General features: G+C 36.7%; 1 protein-coding gene across 4 annotated transcripts in view; it reads left to right on the top strand.

The window, feature by feature from the left end:
* The first annotated feature begins 251 nt into the window (after nucleotides 1–251).
* Stat92E (Signal transducer and transcription activator Stat92E) overlaps nucleotides 252–20694 on the top strand; it is a 40361-nt gene continuing 19918 nt past the window's right edge. The window contains exons 1-17 of one of the 4 annotated variants that reach the window (XM_019057494.2): nucleotides 252–794; nucleotides 3136–3264; nucleotides 3850–4006; nucleotides 6945–7034; nucleotides 7938–8124; nucleotides 8646–8758; nucleotides 9421–9599; nucleotides 10854–11012; nucleotides 12018–12132; nucleotides 12951–13099; nucleotides 13753–13879; nucleotides 15412–15540; nucleotides 16291–16397; nucleotides 18198–18347; nucleotides 19012–19136; nucleotides 19762–19920; nucleotides 20395–20575. In XM_019057494.2, coding sequence (XP_018913039.1) covers nucleotides 3137–3264; nucleotides 3850–4006; nucleotides 6945–7034; nucleotides 7938–8124; nucleotides 8646–8758; nucleotides 9421–9599; nucleotides 10854–11012; nucleotides 12018–12132; nucleotides 12951–13099; nucleotides 13753–13879; nucleotides 15412–15540; nucleotides 16291–16397; nucleotides 18198–18347; nucleotides 19012–19136; nucleotides 19762–19920; nucleotides 20395–20575 — 2255 coding nt within the window. In that variant the 5' untranslated portion in view covers nucleotides 252–794; nucleotide 3136. Of the gene's footprint in view, nucleotides 795–3113; nucleotides 3265–3849; nucleotides 4007–6944; nucleotides 7035–7934; nucleotides 8125–8645; nucleotides 8759–9420; nucleotides 9600–10853; nucleotides 11013–12017; nucleotides 12133–12950; nucleotides 13100–13752; nucleotides 13880–15411; nucleotides 15541–16290; nucleotides 16398–18197; nucleotides 18348–19011; nucleotides 19137–19761; nucleotides 19921–20394; nucleotides 20576–20694 lie in introns of all 4 variants that reach the window. The other 3 variants (XM_019057479.2, XM_072301311.1, XM_019057487.2) reach the window with 3 other exon arrangements.

Below are 20694 nucleotides of genomic sequence, written 5' to 3'. Positions count from 1 at the left end.
CCAAGATTAAATTTAGTTTGCATTATGTAGACATTCGTGAAAATTGAATGCACCAAAAAATCTAAAACTCTCTCTCAATTCCTCCAAGTCGTTTTTCCTCGATTGAAGAGGCGATTCTTTGATGAAATACTGAGGACTCAGTATTAGTATTTTCGGTCTTTCAGTCATGTCGCCATGATGAAGTCGCCTGGACCAATCGGAGCTCGGGAATTTGATGTCTGAACTCCAGTGCGAGAGTCCCGAATCAACCTTGTCCGATTCGGGAGTTCCAGGAATTCCTCCTGAATTGCACTGAATAGCAAAGGCAGCGCTCCACCATCTCTTGCTTGCACTTCTCCGCTTTCATCTGCGTCGCATCTGTTCGTCCGGCATGTGATTAACTTTTCAAACGAATCACGCGGTCGGTGAAATACGTGAGTAGATATTTAGTATCGTCCCCTCATCTGCGCCTTAATTTTATTTTGATATAGTTGTGTTTGAAGTAATTGTATCGAACAGTGCAGTGAGATTTGCTGCTGCATCAGGTTCAATTTGAGTATTTGTTATTGCGTTTGAAGTGCCGAACTTCTCTCCTCTTCTCAAGTGTGTGCACTCAAAATGAAACGAAATTTAACATTTGGGCTGGTACTTTCTTGAGTGCCACTCGGTTTTGGAACCGGAATTCAATCCTTCTCTTCATGAAGTCCTGCTCTATTCTCGTTAGTAGGCCCAGCTTGGCTGCAGTTCTGTGATTCAGCACCAGCTCCTTGTTTCCATCATTGCTGCTTGAACTGTGTCTCCTCCGTGTAATCAAGGTTGGTTTTACTCATTAGTAATTATTGGGGATGATCCTTTTAGAGTGCAGTTTATTGATCCATCAGTTCCTGGAATGAGACAATGGGAGCACTCAGCCTAATTACTTGCCATGCCTAATTTTGAGTATTCGTTGTGAAAAGTGATGGGTTATGTTTGTTTTCGACATCAGCAAGTAGCGGATCAGTCCATAATTGTTCCGTCAGACCACAATAGTGAATCAGCACTCGTTTGCTCTTCCAATATAGCTTAGTTGAATCGCTACCTTACCATTGCAGTGAGGTACAGCTTCACTGCGTTTGACAATTTCCAAATGTAACGCACAGTATGGTAGAATTTGCTGAATCTTTGCAGCATTTGCCTCTTTCCTCATTGTCCGCAAGATACTTTCGGAACTGGTATCCATCATAATTAGTTTGATGACTGATTCCACATTGTTTTGCAAGAGACTTGGACAGAAAATCTTTGTACAACATGTCTTGTAACTCATTCATTGCACGTCAGACTCTATTAAACATTTATCTGAATGAAAACGTTGGTGACAGAAGTTCTTGTTAGCAAACTAAGTCATGGGACGGCATTACTGTCAGATGCTATTACTAGTCAGTTTGACTTTCAACTAAAGAAAAAGTTTCTGAGATGTTTAGTAGAATTTAGATCGTAAGGTAGATATGCTACAGAATTTTTTTTTTTTTTTTTTTTTTTATCATCTTGCAGTCCAATTTTAATCCGTTTAAGCTGCCTAAGGCCATCCCTTAATCAAGAATGCTTTTTGGCATTGGCACCTGATCCTATTGCTGATGTGTTAAATCCAAGCTGTCATGCAAATAACATGCGCTAATATTTAGCCACTGAAGATTTTTTTAATATGGCAGGGGCTCAGCAATTGTCTGATCTCACATTCTATAGATCGCAGCTAATGTCAGGGATATCCTGGATTGTGAATTAATTTTCATCCATGATGACTGCGTTATTTCTTTTATTTGCTCAGTACATTACTAAATGCGGGGCATTTTGGTATACTTATACTCTGATTTCTGAGTCAGACTTAGATGTGCAACTGGGAAATATGACCTTGAGTTAATTCGAAATCATATCTATGAAGGTTCACCAGTGTTAGGTGAAAATTTTTACTTACTCTGGAAGAAAAAAAACACATTGGATCTAGAGTCCAGACTCTAGAAAACATCGACAAGAAAAATCACTCTTGATTCAATCAGATTTAAGCTTAAATCTGATTGAATCAAGAGTATTTTTTTTTGTTGATGTTTTTAAGAGTCTGGATGTTTTTAAGAGATCCCATGTGTTTTTTTTTTTTTTTTTCCCAGTGTAATTATGTTAAACAACACAAATGAGCCAAGTCATAAAGTGTTGAAAAAATTGGAATGTTCTAAGTTTACATTGTCTAAAAGGGGTAGGCTTTACACAGAGAGTGATGTCCAATAATGTAACTCCAATATCATTTACACATACCAGGTCATTGGTTCTGTCGCAGATCCCTGAGATTTGCATGGGTTGCGTAAAACAGGGTGTTGCCTCCTGGAGAAAGGAAATTTACACAGAGTATGGATTTTTATCTAAAAGCTTAGACAAGAGGGGTAGAATTCGCAAAAATCACAATGTTAAATCACGCTGTGGATGGAAAAAAAAATTTATAGTTGAAATGGAGCCATATTGTCAACCTCTGGCCAAAGTATCACAAGCGCCATGCGACGTTTAAAAATTTCTGCTGCCATTTTATGTTTTTACGGAGAAATTGTTCAACGAAGCTGTCAAAATTTCACTAATTTTATCGGCAGCACAAAGAGAATTCAGTGAAATTTTCGGACACCTTTGTTGAACAGTTTCTCTGTAAGAAAATAAAATGGCGGCGAAAATTGTTTGACGTCGTTTGGCGCTTGTTATACTTTGGCTAGATGGTGACAATATGTAGGAACTTGAATGTGTTTCAAGAAGCTGAAAATTCCAGCTAAACCTAAAAAAAACTTTGTGAGCATACTTTGTGTGCCTTACTTATCTAGGGTTGAGGAACTTCAAAATCTTTTGAGACGATGCTTTTTTCAGAGGAAAGTGCAGAAATCAACCCAGGTAGTAATCTGTATCAAGTAAGGAGTCGCAATAAAAATGGATCACTACAAACTTTCTCAAGAGAAAAAAAAAGAGAAAGAAAAAAAAAGAAGCCCTTTCGCACCTTGCAAAGATGATCACTCATGTTTTTTCACTTTGGCTAACCTGGCAGAAAATTCCCCAAGGGTGCTTGTTGTTCACTCTCTCATGTTGACTGGACATAAAACTATAACATCAGTTTTCTCAAATTTCAGTTGAAGTATTGCTCATTTTCAGAATGGCCTTGTGGATGAAAGCTCAACAGCTGCAGGGTCCTGCCCTGCATCATGTGCAAGCTCTATATGGGGACAGTTTCCCGATTGAAGTGCGGCATTTCCTTGCCTCATGGATTGAAGATAAGATGTGGTAAATAATGATTTTTTATTATAGTTTTTGCAACTGTTTTTCTTGTTTGTTTTTGAGCATAGTAAGATTTATTTCATTAGATAGTAGTTAGTTAAATAGTCTAGTTAGTCTAAAATGAAGATGTGAGCTGCCGCTAATGTTCCTTATTTTATAAACTGTATTCCTTCTCTTACTGTTTAGTGATATTTAATTTTTTTTAAAGTAGAGTTGAGAATTTTCTGTTTTAATTCAGAATATTACTTTTCCCTTAGCTTTTTAGATCTTCTCATGACCTCTTGGTGTCATGCAAGTGTCAATTTTGCAGTTTTATTGATAGCATTTTCTCCTGTTGAACACATTAGCATTTTAGAAATGATTGAAGATAGTAGTCAAAAGCTCGAAACTAAAATCTGTATGAAATGTCTAGGAACAACTTGTACAGCTGTGTACTGTTTTGAACAGTGATACAAGAAAATACCATAATCCCAACAACTTACAATTTTTGGTTCAATGAAACGCAAGCTTTCATATCATGAAACTGTCTCAATAAATAACGTCATTGTCAAATTATTCCTGTCAAAATCTACTGTCACATTTTACATCTAGGGCTGATATTGATCCTGACAATCCTCAGCATGAGCAGTACATTAGTCAATTTGTTGAGTCTCTCATACGGGAATTAGATGAAAAAATCCAAACCATCACAGCTGAGGATCTTTTCACCACAAAATTAAAATTGATGGAAGCTTCCAGTATGTTCAGAGTAAGTATTCTGCATTCCTATTTCTATGTCATCAGCATTTTGGTGGAGTAAAAAAGATTTTCAATCGTCTGATACCCCATCACTTTAACATCTCTTAATAACACTTTTAATCCTCATTCCCCTTTTTTGTCAGTTTTAAGTATTATTTGTGAATTAATGTTACCTCCTAAAGGATCCGTTCACTCATTAATCACACGCATGCCTTTCAGTTGAATGAAACAGACTCAGGGCAGGAGTGCAAAAATTTCTGAACCTTGCAATCGGTTAGGCGCAAAAATGGGAAGGAACCCCAAATGAGCTTTAAAAATGGGGAAACTAGTGCGAGTTGGCAGATAAAATTGCAAAATTTCTGCGAAATCGAGATTTAAATTGCGCGTGTTTTACAAAATCGCCGTGAAAATTTTGTATTTTTGCAAAATTGCGGCAATTAGTATGTAAAGAGCTGATTAAATGCCATCATTTTTAAATTTGACGAAAGAGGGGTTTTTAATACGGAGAGGCCAAGTACTTCCTGTATCCCTGAATCGGAACAACAATATGTAAGTAGTAAATGTAGGGTTGCCAGCAACGTGCTAAACGCAGGTAATGTAACACACACAGAGCATGTAAAAATGTATAAATTTCAGTGGACAACATGTATTTTAAAACATAGAGAATTTCAGCTTTCAACAGCAATTGCAGAGGAAAATCGAAAATTTTGGCTGTTGGTAGGTAGTCATGGTTTTAAAACTGTTATGTACCAAGTCGGGTCGGTGACTCGGGTTGACGAGGTAAATTGAGGTACGCCATAAATAACGAAATGGCTTGGATGCACGACACAATTCTTTATTCAGAAGAGATAGAATCGGGGACGGTTGACAATAACCGGTGTACAGAGCGGTAGACAGAGAGACAACAAGATGGCGGACTCAATAGCATAGTGTTGACAAATCTACATTCACAACAAAAACTAAATTCTGTATTTTTTTCTTTGTTTTGTACGCTTTGGAGAAAAGTGAAGAAAACTGTCAGGAATTTGCGATGTGGGAAGTACCAAAAACCCTGTTCAATTTATTACAAGACTGACTAGTTTTCACGCTTGAATTTGTATTTCTTGCAATTATGTCAATCACCAAGGCTCTTGCTAATAATAATGTCCAATTTTTATCACTATTGCAATCTTGAATTCCTTTCATTGATATTTAAAGTGAAAGTCATAGTCAAATAAGATGAAAGGTTGTTAAAAGCCTTATGGTGATAAAATCATTACCTAAGTGTAGGGTTTTTAACATCTCATGCTGCCCCTAATGGTGTGAGACCAAAATGCCTCTTCCAAAGCAATGGCCAGCTCATTTTACTTGGACTGAAGCTAAGTTCCAAGACTTATCTCCGTCACATCACATCCCTCAAATGAAGCAGCTTAATTTGGTTTGCAATCTTGGCAGTATTGAGGTTTCATAATTTTTAAGTGCAGTTGTAATATCACTGATAATATCTTGGACTTGTATTGGTACCTCAGGATGATTTCTATATTCTATGTGCTTAGCATTTTTAATTTCTCAAGCACTCATTTCATGCATATTTCCGCATCCGTCCTCCTCGCATTTATTAGTAGAGTGTTTTCGTTAGTTGCTATAGGATTTCTGGTTTGGCTAATAATAATTTGGATTTGATTAAAGCCGTAGAGGCTATTCTGTTAGCACAACATAATGTCAATACTGAATTTTTTTAATGTTTTAACTTTGCCAGCCTCAAGTATTTGTACCAGAACTGTAATAGGTTGTATTGTTGAAATCTTCCAACACCTCTGTTTTTTTTTTCCTCTTTTTTTTATAGACACTGATCTACCTGAGTATTCACATTCATACTTAACATGCTTCCCTCTTTTTTTCTTTTTCTCCTTTTTTTTTTTTGATAGTGATTATTAGTGTTTACCACTATGTCTTTAATCCCTGCTATCATACTTTTTTTTTGTTAATGTTAGTGTTTTTAATGTGTGTGTTTGTGCATTTCTCATTTTTTTCTCAGCTTGCATCTGATGCACCATCCGCTTGCTTTCAATTATTTTTCATTTTTTTGTGTGTATTCATTTTTTTTATTCCTCTTTACTTCTCTATTTTATTTATAATTTTATTTGATGACAAAAATAGAACATCTTCCATTTTTCAGAGGCCTTCATGTGGCACTGTACCCTTAAAGTTTGAGAGCTCCGAGGTTGGCATTCAAACAAAAAAAAAAAGGATTCTTTATCAGATGCATTAAATAGATGGACAAGTAAAGAGAAAATGTGATGAGCTTTCTTGAAATATCAAGTGAGGAAATGTGATTTTCAATCCACAAAGGAATGGATTGTTATAATAGACTAAATGCTTTTGTTGGAAAATATTGATCTTGTTTTTTCTATTTGTGAAAAACGTCCAAGATTCCTATGTTCAGATTTTGAGTGAAATTAGCACAAACAAGCTTTAAAACAATTGAAGCTGAAATTTAAACTATAACCTTTTTTCTGTGATGGATTGAGGTAAAAAAAAAAAAAAAAAAAAAAAAAAAAAAAAAAAAAAGACGATACCACATCCTAGTTAAGCTAATTTTGCATGGGCAGAGGACCCAAGAATTCCAAAAACTAACCTTTGAGAAGCAACTGTAAATTTAACCTATTCATCACTTATTGTGTCTGACAGGGTAGTGAAGAACCATCTATCTTGCCTGAATAAAAGGCGTATTATCTATCTTTTACAAATTTTGAAGAGCATCTCATTCAGTTCAGATGCAAATCTGCTCTTGCTAAGACATATCCTTTTGGCAGTAATCATATTCTCTGAAGTAGACATAAGTTGTAACCTTTTTTGTCCTAGCGGTCAAAGAAGATAGGATTTCAAATTCTATTCATATCCTAGCTGCATCAAGGATTTTTTATTTATGTGCGCAAATTATCATTTTGGTCCTTCCTTTTTTCCAGCAACGATTCAGTCATAATCCAGTCAGCCTCTTTCGGATCCTTAAGAATTGCCTCGACAATGAGATGAATCTTGTGAAAATTGCAGAGTCTGTAAGTATTTTTACAGCTGCTTTTTCCATATCTTATTAATTTCATGACCATTTTTTCAAAATTCTTCAAACAGTGACCTTAAACTTTAAAGTTTTAATGATACTTTGAATAAGGGTAGCCTGGTAGATAGTAAGAATGAAACAGAATTGCGTTAAAATCAGAGTAGACAGATTTTTTTTTCATCAATCTTGTCTGCAGCAGTTTAATTTTATTTATTCTTTTTAATTTTTACACAATTCTAACGTAAGCGCCGATCGGCTAAAATGGATTGCATTTTGTAAAAAGGAACCACTAGCATTGCAATGTTGCTAAGATTGTGCAACTTCTTTTGTCTTGGAGGAAAAACCCGATTATCCATTAATAGTTTCTATTTTACTCGCTAAAAACTGTAAATTTAAGACAAAAATTACCATCTAAATTTCATAGTTTTTCACGATTTCCGCAATTTTATAGCAAAAGATGAAGTTGCACAACCTTAGCATCATTGCAATGCTAGTGGTTCCTTTTTGCAAAATGCAATCCAAGTATAGGTCATGAATGAGCCCAAATACTAAGTAAGCAAATGAATTCTGTTCACAACCAAGTATTACTTAGAATTACATTGATTTACAAAACCTACCATAGATCAATCTAATTTACGCAAGTTATGGCAATCAACAGTATTTATTAGGAGCAAATCAGGAAATTATCAAAATCTTGACAATATAAAAGTGAAATTTTTTTTACTTTTTAACCTCGAAAAAATTTAATAACTTAAGGTCTAAAAAGCAAGGAAGATGATTATTTTCCTCAGTTTCTCGATGTATTTGATTCAGTGAAAACAATTGACCCTAGCTTTCTAAGGACTGGAGAACAGTGCCTTTCTATCAATCGTTTAATATTTTTTGCAACCATTTTTAGCAGCAAAGCACGGGACAAGGCGTAAATGCTAATGGATTTCTTGGCATCATGGACCCACCGGCAGTGGAAATCATTCAAGAGCTGGACAAATTAAGAAGCAAAACTACCAAAATCGGAGAGTGTGTTCGTCGAGTTGAGCAGGAGCAGGAGTCCTTTGCAATACAATATCATGAATTTTCAAAAGTCAGCCGTAAGTATCATTATGAATCATCTAAAGCCCTTTTCTAACTCTTCTTTAAACGGGTATTTTGAAGGCTCAAGTGCGAAACAGCATATCTCTATTTCTGAAATTGTAGACCTGTTATACTTGATTTTTTTCTTTGGAAAACTAGACAATGTAATTTCTTGAAACCTGCCTTAATTTTTCTTCTCTGCAAGGAGATCATTCTGTCGGTGTAAATTTGAAGCCGTAAAGTAGGTCCCTCTCTTCAAAAAATAAAATAGGAGTGGAGATTTTGAAACATTGCATTGGAGGGAGGTAGGTGGTTTTGCACTTCAGCCATCAATTTATATCAGATGTGAGTGAAGCCCCACTGTTTCTAACCTATTTGTGTGTCTCTGTCAGCTGTAAACAAGAGTGAATGCCCCCTCCTATGAACTCTTTTTTTTAAAGGATGGGGGTGACTTCTTTGGAGATTTTTGCAAGTTCACAAAGTTTTACTCACTTAAATTTTATTTTAGCGTCGTTTCTGTTTTTTGTTTTGTTTACAGAAGCTGTGCAGGAATTTCAATCATCATCTGAAAACACCGCTATTGCCACCCCTGATTTTGAGAACGAGCTGAAATACCAAAAGGAAGCTCTGGAAAGAGCTCTTCATCAAAAGGTTAGCCTTTAATAAAATAATTAAAGTCCGTAAAAATATCACCCCTGGGAAGAAAAATTTCTACACCAAGTTTTTTGAAGTTCTCAAAATTATTTCGAAATTGGGACTGCTGAACATTATTTTTAAATTGTGTATGAGAAGTACCTTCTCTATAAATTCAGAGATATATTCTTCATGCTAATTTAACGGAACTTCGATTGAGAAAATGACTTTCGAAGTCACCCAAAATCCGACCCCTTTTCTAACAAAAAAATATCGCTCTATCAGATTTTGTGGTGTCTTATGAAGCATTGACCACCATACATGTCTTCATCATTGTTGTCTAAGCTCTTGAACACTTTATGTTTAAGATCATGTTTTTGTGAAGTAAGGTAGTTAAGTTTTCATAATTTATAGCTTATGTTCTGTGCTCTTTCACTTTAACAGCAATTTTAAATCCATTAATGATCAAATAAAAGTTAGAAAAACGGAGGAGAAGGAGGGTTATGTGCGGGTGTATATGGTATATGTCCATTTCTATAATCAAGAAACTTGAAGTTACATACTATCAACCAAGATTTATCCGATAGTCATTTGTTTACCTGATCAGTAATAATTTAAACATCACCTGACTTTAACTGAGAACGTCTGATGATCTTTAATTTGATGAATGGCTCTTTCAGATTAACCTCATTGGAACACTACATGCTGACCTGTCCAAGAAATTGCAAGACACAATTGCTCCTTTAGCCTCATTGCAAAGCCGCATATTAGATGAAGAATTAATCAAGTGGAAAAGAGACCAACAGCTAAGTGGAAATGGGCGAAAATTTACCAGCAACCTAGATAATATTCAAGAGTGGTAAGTGAGCTCATTTGATTCATTAAAGTAAGACATCGAACTTGCTCGTTATGTGTCAGTTGTTTGAATGGATGCTTTGCACTCGGAACAGATATTTCGACTCTCGTTTCCCTGTCTCCAGTATTGCAACAGTAAATACTATGGAGATTTTCCTTAACAGACAATATAGTACCCCTAGTTTACTCTTGGAATCTAAGTGTCTTGCATAGCTGCTTTGAAAATGTTTAAATGGGTGTAAGGAACCACCAACATAGACCCATTAATGAGGATTAAATCCACCAACATGGTAGTAAACCGAAGTCCAAAAGATAATGATACTTAAAGCGTATGTAAGACTTAAATTCCTGGTTTTTTTCAATTACTTTTAGTCTGCCTTTCAATCAACTTTTGAAGAAAGGAATCAAGAAGTTGTCTTTGAACAATTAGTGATCAATAACTTTTTGTTGTCTTCTAGGTAATTTCATATACGCAATTAAGTCCTGTCTAAATTGGTATTATGGGTTGAATGAATTGATTGCTTTCTTTAATGTGCCTTTTTTTGACTTAATGAGCAGTTGATAATTCAGCTTTGTAAGAAGTACCGATAGCTTATAATCGACCAGTCCTGAGAAAGGGACTTTAAGGAAAGCTTGCACCCCAATCAATCACTAACACCTTTCTATTTACCCATAAAAGAACATTTTTACCAGAGCACCTGTCTAGGGAGAGTATGGACAACTCAATTTGTGTACTCTTAGGGCCCAACAGGGGGACAACATAAAAAAACGGAAATCACTAGAAAAGTACTGCTGTCAACTTATACATTTGAAATATTAATTAATAGGACCAACAGCGCACTGTAAACCAGTGTTTTTAAGGATTAAGACTTTGAAAATGAGAAAATTTTTGCAAAATCAAAGTTTTATAGGTGCTTTTATAAAATTTTTGAGTTGTCCATCCTCTCCCCATGAAGGTATTCTAATTTTTACCAGTTAGTTATAAGAGAGTAGTTAGTAAGATCAGTTAAGGTGGGGTCTCACAATCAGTTATATGTCCATCGTTTTTTTTTCATCTCTTTGTTCTTTGGTTTGTAAGTGATTTTATTCTAAGATTGGTGAGGAAACTAAGTGATATCAAACATGAGCCTCTTGCCTTACTTTAAATATTTTTTATTTTTTTGGTAAAATTAGAGCATATACAACTGGGATTAGAAAATATATCTCCCACAATTGACTCCATCTTTCAGCTCTAAAAATATATCTATGATTCCAATAGGTGTGAAAGTCTGGCAGAAATAATTTGGTTCAATCGTCAGCATATCAAAGAGGCGGAACGACTAAAATCTATTATGGTAAGATTTTTCCGACCAGACAATGATGAGTTACCGAATCTTGAAGCTCAAATCACCCAGTTACTTTCATCTTTGATCACCAGGTATTTAAATTTATATCTCATGTTCATCTTTTCATTTAGTCCGTAACTTTTAATTCGCAAGTACGACAAATTTTTATGCAGTGAAGTGGTATGTCGCAAATTCTGGAGGTTGAACACGTAATGCACTTCCAGGGGGATGAAATAAGGTCCAGAACTTTATTTTGGAAAGTTTGTCCAAATTCAGGAAACAAAATTGCCAGTAAATCATTACAAAAAAGCACGTGGATTTTGTTTCAGATAAGTATACTCTTCTCATGCGCTGGTGCAAAAAGAAGTAACTCTGTCTGTAGAAGCAGGTGATAAAAGTAATCCTATCTCAAGCAGAGTGAAGAAATACTTAATTTTTTGTTAAGAGTCTGTACTTATTTTTATCATTAGCAAGGCAAAATGAAGACAAAGAACTTTGAAAACACTTAATTTTTTTAAAGGATCTAGAAGAGTCTTCAGTCTGAATGCATCCAAATTTCAGTATGGTGAAGTACTGAGAAAGAAAATTAAACATAAGAGTGTTGAATCTGCTTCAATTTCATCCTCTATCTTAACTTTATCTTCCTCTGAAGCAAATTTTAGACTAAATATTGCTTAGGAATTGAGGCATTGGGTGCAGTAAGGGAATTTTGCTGTTGCAGTGTTTCAGAATTTCCACTGCTAATTTATATTTTAGAGATGTAACCATCAAGTGAATTTTCTGAAATTTCTCGTCCTGATCATGGTAAAATTATACAGGATGTTTAGGAAAAGGTACAATGAATTACTTACTTTTGCATTGATCACACTGGATGAAACATTAGCAAAGATTCTAAGACACTGTAACTGAGAAGTGCTCTCTCTGCACCCAGCGCTGCTAGTTGTAAAGAATTTGAATGTCTGGTTTAGTATTTTTTAGACTAGAGAAAATTTACTCTTAAATCTGGCAGCTGATTATTCTCCTATTCCTAGTCATCATTAAGTCACATTGAAAGAAGTTTTTGGTTTTATTAATGTAATTACTATTTATTTTCTCAGCACTTTCATCATCGAGAAACAACCACCACAAGTCATGAAAACCAACACGCGATTCACTGCATCAGTTCGTCTTCTCGTCGGCGGAAAATTGAATGTACATATGACCCCTCCAACTGTAAGCACCACAGTATTTGTTTTTTCACAATGGCTTATATCATAACTTGATATTCTATTTTTGAATCAATTTTGAATAAATCTTACCTTATCATAACTGCACCTCAATTTCCACTGAAAAGACAGTTTTTCATGACCAAATAAACACATGTACTTTTCTAGTCCCTTATGAAAGTATGGGAAGCATAACCAATACCCTGTAAACAGACAGGACCTGTCAGGCCAGACTGCAAGGGGTGCAAAACTTCCACGATCGATGTGGTTGGTGGTGATAAAAATGTGAAGGCTGCCAAAAAGGGATTTTTGAATTGTAAAGGCACCTGAAAATAGCGAAAAAATCTGAAGGCAGTACTACTTTCTGCAAATAAAACTATGAACCTTTCAGAGGGAAACTACGGACTGTGTATTTAATGCAAATAAAAAATTAAAGCGGGTAGTCTTATGTGGACAACATTGTGAAGGGGAGGAGGTCTTATGTGGACAGTATTGTGAAGGCTTCCTGAAAAATGTAAAGGCAAAAAAATCTCTGCTCTCTTGCAGACTTCATCTGTCCAGTGGACATGAGCACAACCTTTTCAAATGTGCTTACCAAACTGTAGGAAACATCGAGATTGATAAAGTGACGTTTTGTCGCTCATTGTTCAAATTTATTTTAGTTCACGGTTTTTAGTAAGTACATATATGAAATTACTCGTTGAAAAAGGAAGGAAGAACAGAGGAATACTTAGAATAAAATTCTAAAAAAATTTTGATTTAGGTCAGGCAACATTTAAGTGTAAATTGGAATGATCTGGAATGTTTTTTCCTCTTTTTTTCAAGGTAAGAGCTACAATTATCAGTGAAGCTCAAGCGATTTCCCTTTTGAAGAATGGTAAAGTAACATCAGGTGAAGCCAGCGGGGAAATAATAAACAATATAGGCACAATGGAATACCATCAAGCTACCAAACAACTCTCAGTCAGTTACAGGTGAGAAATCATCAGTTAATTTTTTTTTTTAATTGTGAGAATCTCTTTTTTAGTTTAAGCCCAATGGGTCTGTGGCACGCAAGAAATACAGCCAAGTAAATAAATAATAGATTTTGGGGTTTAGCCAAGGTGTCGGATTCTATATTATTAATAAAGTATTTCATATTAGCACACAGAATTGTTTACTTTATTTACCTGATGCATTTCAACTCATACAGTCATTATCAGAGGTATTCAATTACTTGGACCTTTGAAATCTTGATATTATCATCACATACAGATTATACACACACTCGAAGGAGCACTGCTGAAAGAGCAAGTCGGCTAGCTGCACTACGTGTCAAGAGAACTGTCCTGTGTGATGGTCAGGTGCAGAATGAGCTGAGATGATGTGGGCGCAGCTTTTATAGCGACAGTTGTTTGGACTGTTGCATGAGCGAAGCTCTGATTGTCTCGTGCGTTTTGTCACCACAATTTCACCAGCAAACAGAAGAATGCTGCATGGTGACCAACGGTCATCAAATGGTATATTGTGATCGGGCTTTGTTCGGAATTTTATTGTCCATCGAGACCTTTACCTCAACTATTTTCTGAACAGCAGAGCCCTGCAATGAACATCACTGATTTTTATTTATTCGTTTTTCTTTCTCCAGGAGCATGTCACTAAAGAAAATCAAGAGAGCTGACAAGAAGGGAGGCACAGAATCAGTCATGGATGAGAAGTTTTCCCTTCTTTTTTCCTCCCATTTCACTGTTGGTGGAGGCAAACTCGAGTTTCAAGTACGTGTATGCTGAAACCTATTTTTTATTTTTATTTCTTAGGACATTTAGTCAATTTTTTCAGAGGCTGTGAAGCAAAGTCACTCTGCAATTTTTTTGACTTTGACTCCACCCCTCTCTCTTCTCACCAGATTTTTCTCGAATACTGAATTTTCAGAAAACTGTTTTGACATGAAAATCCAGAAGAGTTGATGAAGTAAGTTTGAATTTGATGATTTAACATGTTCCTGATGTAAAGTATAGTAAATGCCCCCTTCTAATTTGTCTCAGCTGAAAAGAAAGCTGTGAGGATGAAGATTATCCTACTATCCACTCAATTTGTTCACTGTTGTATGGAGGTAACTGTCACCTGTGACCTTAACTGTCATGCATCAATGGAGAATTTGCACGCAATTTTTTTATTGCTTCATCTGAAAGTGCCTAATGAGCTGAGTTCGCAATATTTTTCACAATTTTTTTCTGACATGGGAAATTGGAGAAAAATTGATTTAAAAGTGAGAAAATGCGCCGCCTTGTGACGTCATCTGGCGGCATTTCCCATTTCAACACATGTATTTTAGCAGAATCGGTTATTTTGTCATATCTCCTCTAATAATTGCTCAATTTATGAATCAAGGGTATCTTCGTGTTCAGTTCACTCAGAGGATTCCACTTAAACAGGAAATTCATCAAATTTCAGACCCTTGCAAATTCTCCATTATGCTGTAGATTTGGAGCCTTGAAGACCCTTTTCACAACTTCAAACCCATGAATTTCTCTACAGAAGCCACAACAATGAACTTCTTAAAGTTTTACCCTCATTTCCATTTTTCTTACATGACAAGAATATAACACAATGAGAGTAATACATGTAAGTCGTAATGATTCAGTTTTCTGTTCTGAATAATTAAATTGAAACTACAATCAGTGCATGCGAGAATGTAATCAAAGGAAGTCTTAATAAGTTTTGTTTTTAAAAACTCATGATAGCCTGAAGCCGAATTCTGTAACTCTTAACTTTGGTACCTCACTTTTTCATGCACTTTAATCATTCACAAAAAATTGAAGAAACTGCCCAACAAATTTGACAGAGCAGTGACACCAGTCTTAAATGATGCTGCGGGTCTGAAGCTGTCCATTTTATACAGTCCACTTGGAGCAGTTTCTGTTCTTCTTCCTCTTTTTCTTCTTCTTCTCATTCTTCTGCTTAACCTTTTTCTTCTTCTAATGACTAGGGCATAGCCCTGTTTGTCAGGCCATCTAGTATCAAGAGTAATAAACTATATTATAAGTATTAAAAATCTTTAATTAAAGGACTCGTCAAATCAATAAAATCAGCACAAAATCTTCAATCAACTTCAGGAGAAGAGAGCCAGCTTTGTGCCCATCTCTTAAACGGTTGTTCAGGTAATCTTTTCCCTAAGGATTGTCCGGTCATACAAATTTTTGCTTGTCTCTCATCATCCATTCGGTCAATGTGCCCCAACCACATCCTCCATTCAGTTTCTGTTCATCGTCATTAATTCTCATCCATCTCTTGTTTTGCTCCATAGGTATGGACCCTTTCATTGCCTGTTGTTGTCATAGTACACGGTAACCAGGAACCGCACGCATGGGCCACTGTCACCTGGGACAATGCGTTTGCCGAACTTGGGCGTATACCGTTTGTCGTTCCAGAAAAGGTGTGTAACTGTTTGCCGGGTAATAAATTCCTTATCCTGAGGGATTGGAACTTACATCAACGCAGGTCATTAAAACATGAAAAATAATCTGCATCTCGATAGCGATCATTATACGCCAGTTTTGAAGACTGGGACAAATGAAAGTCACAACTTCCAACAGACATACTTCTATGCTAGCGCTTTATTTTGACACAAATCCCTCGAAAGCAAAGTGCTCTGAGGAGCTCAGCTGTCATCAAATTATCGGTCAAACCATGTAACGTGTTGAAATAACTGAAATGGTCTGCAGAATTTAATTATCTAGTCAAATTCATGACCATAGAGTAACTCAGTTATAAAATTGTAAAACTTGGTATCCATTTGAGGTTTGTGAATATTGAATTCTGGAAAAGCAAATAGTTCAATTATTCTTGAATAGGAATAATAAAAATCTTTAATTATAAGAAAAAGAAAAGTTTGTCGTCATCAAAAACATCTGTTACATAATTAAAATCGTCATTGCCTCATTTCAGTCTTATTTTTTCTCTCTGAATGATTCTCTGTAATGATATCCAATAAAAAAGAACAGCTGTACATTGGTGACGTCTAGCGAGAGCTTGAGTCTCACGACTGCCGATACAAGTGAGAGGGAGAAATAAGGTCTTGGGTTCTGGTTCTGGGGTATCATATCAGATAACTTCGCTGCCATGTATTTGCTTTCTGTGTCTTGTTAGAATGATATTCATTAATTTTTGTTTTTATTTCTTTTAGGTTCCTTGGTGTCAAATTGCAGATGCTCTCAATACTAAGTTTTGTGATGCCACCGGAAGGTCTCTCACTGAAGATAACCTTCACTTTCTTGCAGAGAAAGCCTTCAGGTGGGTTTCATATCTACTATAGTATCAAATGTTTTATTGTACCCCCTCTTAGGTCCGATTGCAGCGTGACCATGCTTGAGTTTGACATAAGTGAAAATTCGAGTTAAGAAATAGTTGAGGGCAAGCACGAAAAGAATCCCTAAGGGGAGGAAACTTGAGTCAAACCGAAGCTATTGTGGCGGCCAATCACCGCTCACCTCTGGCGACGCAGCCCATGCTCGCTCCTGATTGGCCGCCGCAGCCTCAACCACGACGGCTATATATGTCGTGACCTCACCGTCTTAAGCCACTCCGCTCCCGTCACCCCGTCACTCCGTCAGCCACACGGGCCACATCACCATCCAGCGGACCTCTCGCAGCCGGCCGGCTTGCCTTTTCAACGGCTCTTCTTAGAGCCACCAACCCTAGAGCACCTCATCTGGTCTTTGGCCATATTGGTGACTCCCGCCGTGAGTGAACACGCACAGCCAACTGATTCACTTCATTCAAGCAACCCCACCTCAAGAACACGCTCAACCTTCTCTCAAGTCGTCTGTACCCAAGCACTCAAACTCAAATCTCTCACTGGAACAGTCATATTTGATCATCTTAGCATGAGCATTGAAAGCTTCCAGCATCATCACCGCATCGTATCCATCTCTCTCCGCCGCGCAAATCAACACGCTCCAGCAAGTTGCCGCAGAACACAGCACGTTCCCAACTTGTTGTCCCGAGCATCAACCTCTTTGCCCGGAAAGATGATGGTCACAAAACTTCAACCGTGTGTCACCCGGGTCGAATGGCGCTCCCCGGCACGCTGACACACACCCCCAGCTTCTCACCACTCAATCAATCCTCAACTCACTCAATCAACCATCCCTCAACTCATATCATCACTCAACCAAGTCCTCAAATATTCCACCATCACTCCCTCAATCCTTAACTTTCCAACCACTTTACACACATTTTCCAAACCTGTTACCACTCCAACATCCAATTTCACCACTCACTTCTCCAACCACCCACAGAGACTCCGTCTCAACCGCAGGGAAGTACTGTGGCGGCCAATCACCGCTCACCTCTGGCGACGCAGCCCATGCTCGCTCCTGATTGGCCGCCGCAGCCTCAACCACGACGGCTATATATGTCGTGACCTCACCGTCTTAAGCCACTCCGCTCCCGTCACCCCGTCACTCCGTCAGCCACACGGGCCACATCACCATCCAGCGGACCTCTCGCAGCCGGCCGGCTTGCCTTTTCAACGGCTCTTCTTAGAGCCACCAACCCTAGAGCACCTCATCTGGTCTTTGGCCATACTATTTTGCTTGCAATTCAAGTTACACCTAAATTATTAACAGTATTTAATAGGGATTCGATGAGATCACCTAAGAATTCATCTTAATGGGAATTTCGTCTTACGCAGCATTCAACGTAACAGGGTTCAATTGTACTAACAATTTGAATGATACATCAAGGTATGAGAAGATGGGGAGATACTTTCAAATCTTAGTGTGGCTGGACAAGCAGCATAGGAACCAATATTTTCTGGATGAAAGCCCAAGAGATTATGTGTGTCCTTAGAATGAAAAATAAAACTTTTCATAGTTTTATTATCTTTTCACTGTTTGTGAGTTATTTTCCACAAGATCTCCAGGCAGAGTAAGAGTTCAATTACGATATGTTTCCTTCTTAAAACTTTATGCAAATCATGTTGTGTAGTGATTTATAGTGTCTCCATTTTTGGGTGAATGCTGCCTCATGAGGCTCTGTAAAAGGAGAAATTCAAGTTAGCATTAAATTTATTCTTTTTTATGCTTGCAGGGCTGAACTGAAGGAATACAACAGTTTGTTACTAAGCTGGTCTCAATTTTGTAAAGAACCGTTACCCGACAGAAGCTTCACATTTTGGGAATGGTTTTATGCTGTTATGAAACTAACCAGAGAACATTTGAAAGGACCTTGGATGGATGGGTTCGTTCACTTCTATAATTTTCTATATTTAATTTTTAAGTTTCATTTAAATGAAAAGAGCTTGTGAAACTTTATCAAGTGCCCCTTTTTTGCTGTCTGAATACTGCAAGTAACGAGGTAGAAGAATAGTGCTGGGCTCACACTACTTTTGGGGAGAAATCAAAGCCAGAACCCCTTTTTTGAGTGTTTTCCTTCTTTCAGCCTCAGAAATATTCGCAAAAACGCCATAAACGCCATTTTAAATTTTATGGAAACAATATATCACAGCAGAAAAACTTGTGTACCTTGGGACAATGTTGTTCCAGAATTCTTTCGCAAATACTATCAAGAACTTAACCTGAACATTTGGAGTGCTTGGGTGAAATCAGTTATATTTTATAAAGTGTCAAGTTCTAAAAAACGCGGGAAAATCTTGATGGATTTTCGGCGTTCTAGCTTAGCATGGCAGTTTTCAGCAGCAACGACAGATGGCGTGAGGATTGCACTTCATTGCCATGCCTTGCCTTAAATCCATGATGTTTTAATGCCATCCAGGATTTTGCAGGAGAATTTTGAGATTTACTTGCCCCTTTGGTAAAATATAATTCCTTGTCAAGCAGCGTTTTAGTTTTGCCCAATTTATTTAAATTTTCTGTATAATTTGTTTTGTTTTTCATGCAAACAGGCACATATTAGGATTTATCCGAAAGAAAAGAACAGAAGAAATGTTAGCTCAATGTGAATACGGAACTTTTCTCCTTCGATTCTCAGATTCTGAGCTTGGTGGAATCACCATTGCTGCTGTAGGAGGTTTGTCAATATTCTTATTCTTGTTTCATAATAATTCTACCTTGATCTCTTCTTTCATTTCTTCATACATTTGAACTTTCTGCTCATGAAAAAACCATTATCTACTTGAGTGAAATTGCACACTAAACGTAACAGTCTTCAGAGGATGAAAATTTAAGAACCTCAGTCTCAATGCTTCGGCTCAGTTGTTGCATGTTTTTGGTTTTTGAACAAAGCAGGGTGAGGGAAGGAATACTGCTCAGTTATGAAGCCTGCCAAAATGTTGTATCGCATGATTTGATTCACATAGACTCTGATCTTTCCTGTGATAGGTAACTTCAAATTCTCCGTAACCATTTTTTGTTAAAAGTGTCAATATCTCAGCTAGGCGATAATTTCAATAATTCTCGTCTTAAATATGTTTTATGATTAATTTGTATAGAAAAATGCTTCTGTACATTTGGTCCCTCTTGACTTTTAGAAATCAATAGCAGTATATAAGGACAAGGAACAGGAGTATTGTTTAAAAAATCATGTTCAATCAAGAGATGATTGGTAGAACAGTTTTTCGATGACTGAAAAACATGAGAGAATATTGTGCAACTTTTAGAGTGAACCATTCAATATATCTTCTGTCTGCTTTCAGAAAACAAAGAGGTGGTCATGTTACAACCATTTACCGGTAAAGATTTTGCAATTAGAAGTATTGCTGATCGCATTTCAGACCTATCTCATAGGCTTGTTTACCTTTACCCTGATATATGCAAAGATCAAGCCTTCGGAAAGTATTACACCCCATTTTCAGGTAATTATCACACCTTTCCTGCCCTCATATGTTTTTCCATTATGTCTCTGTATTTTCTATCCTTAAGTCCTTCCAAAAGCTCTCTTAGTATTATAATTCTTTCCCTTAAACAAAACATTAAACCCTATGAGAGAAATTAAGTGTCAGTCTAAGGCTAGTATGTACGATTCCAATTCCTATCAGTAACTGAACATCTTTAATTAGCGATGAAAAAAATACTAAAATCAAGAGTACCTCCCTTTGCCTTTGGAATATAAAGAGTTGTTTTATCAACATGCCACCATTTAAACATTGATAAGTACAAGTTTAAACAATATTTTGCATGTTTTTGTTCATTATCCCAACTCATATAATACTTATAACTTGCACTTAACTTCATACTTACGTATACTTTATAAGTTGTTTCAATTATAATTAGTTCTGACTTTTTTCATTGTGATCATTTTTTTCTAATAATTTTTATTCGTGGTACAGAAAACCAAGCAACTGCAGGGAATGGGTATGTGAAACCTTTCCTAGTGACACACGTTCCAGGCTGGGGTGGCCCCTCTGGTCCAAGTATTGGAACAGGTAGTTATCCACCGACTCCACAAAACATGTTCCACCCACAGTCACCCATGGACAACTCATCCATTATCACTGAGTCTGTTGCCAGGTTAGTAACATTGTAACTGCATAACACCCTTGCCTAATTTTCCAACATTTGAACAGAATTTCTTTTATTCGAACGGCAGCAATAATGCTGTTGTTTTTGAGCTTATAATTTAGTCAAGA

The sequence above is a fragment of the Bemisia tabaci genome, chromosome 6 (genome assembly GCF_918797505.1).
Source record: "Bemisia tabaci chromosome 6, PGI_BMITA_v3".
NCBI classification, from domain to species: Eukaryota; Metazoa; Arthropoda; class Insecta; order Hemiptera; family Aleyrodidae; genus Bemisia; species Bemisia tabaci.
Note: the sequence above shows the minus strand (reverse complement) of the source record. Positions and strands in the feature narration are given on the sequence as shown.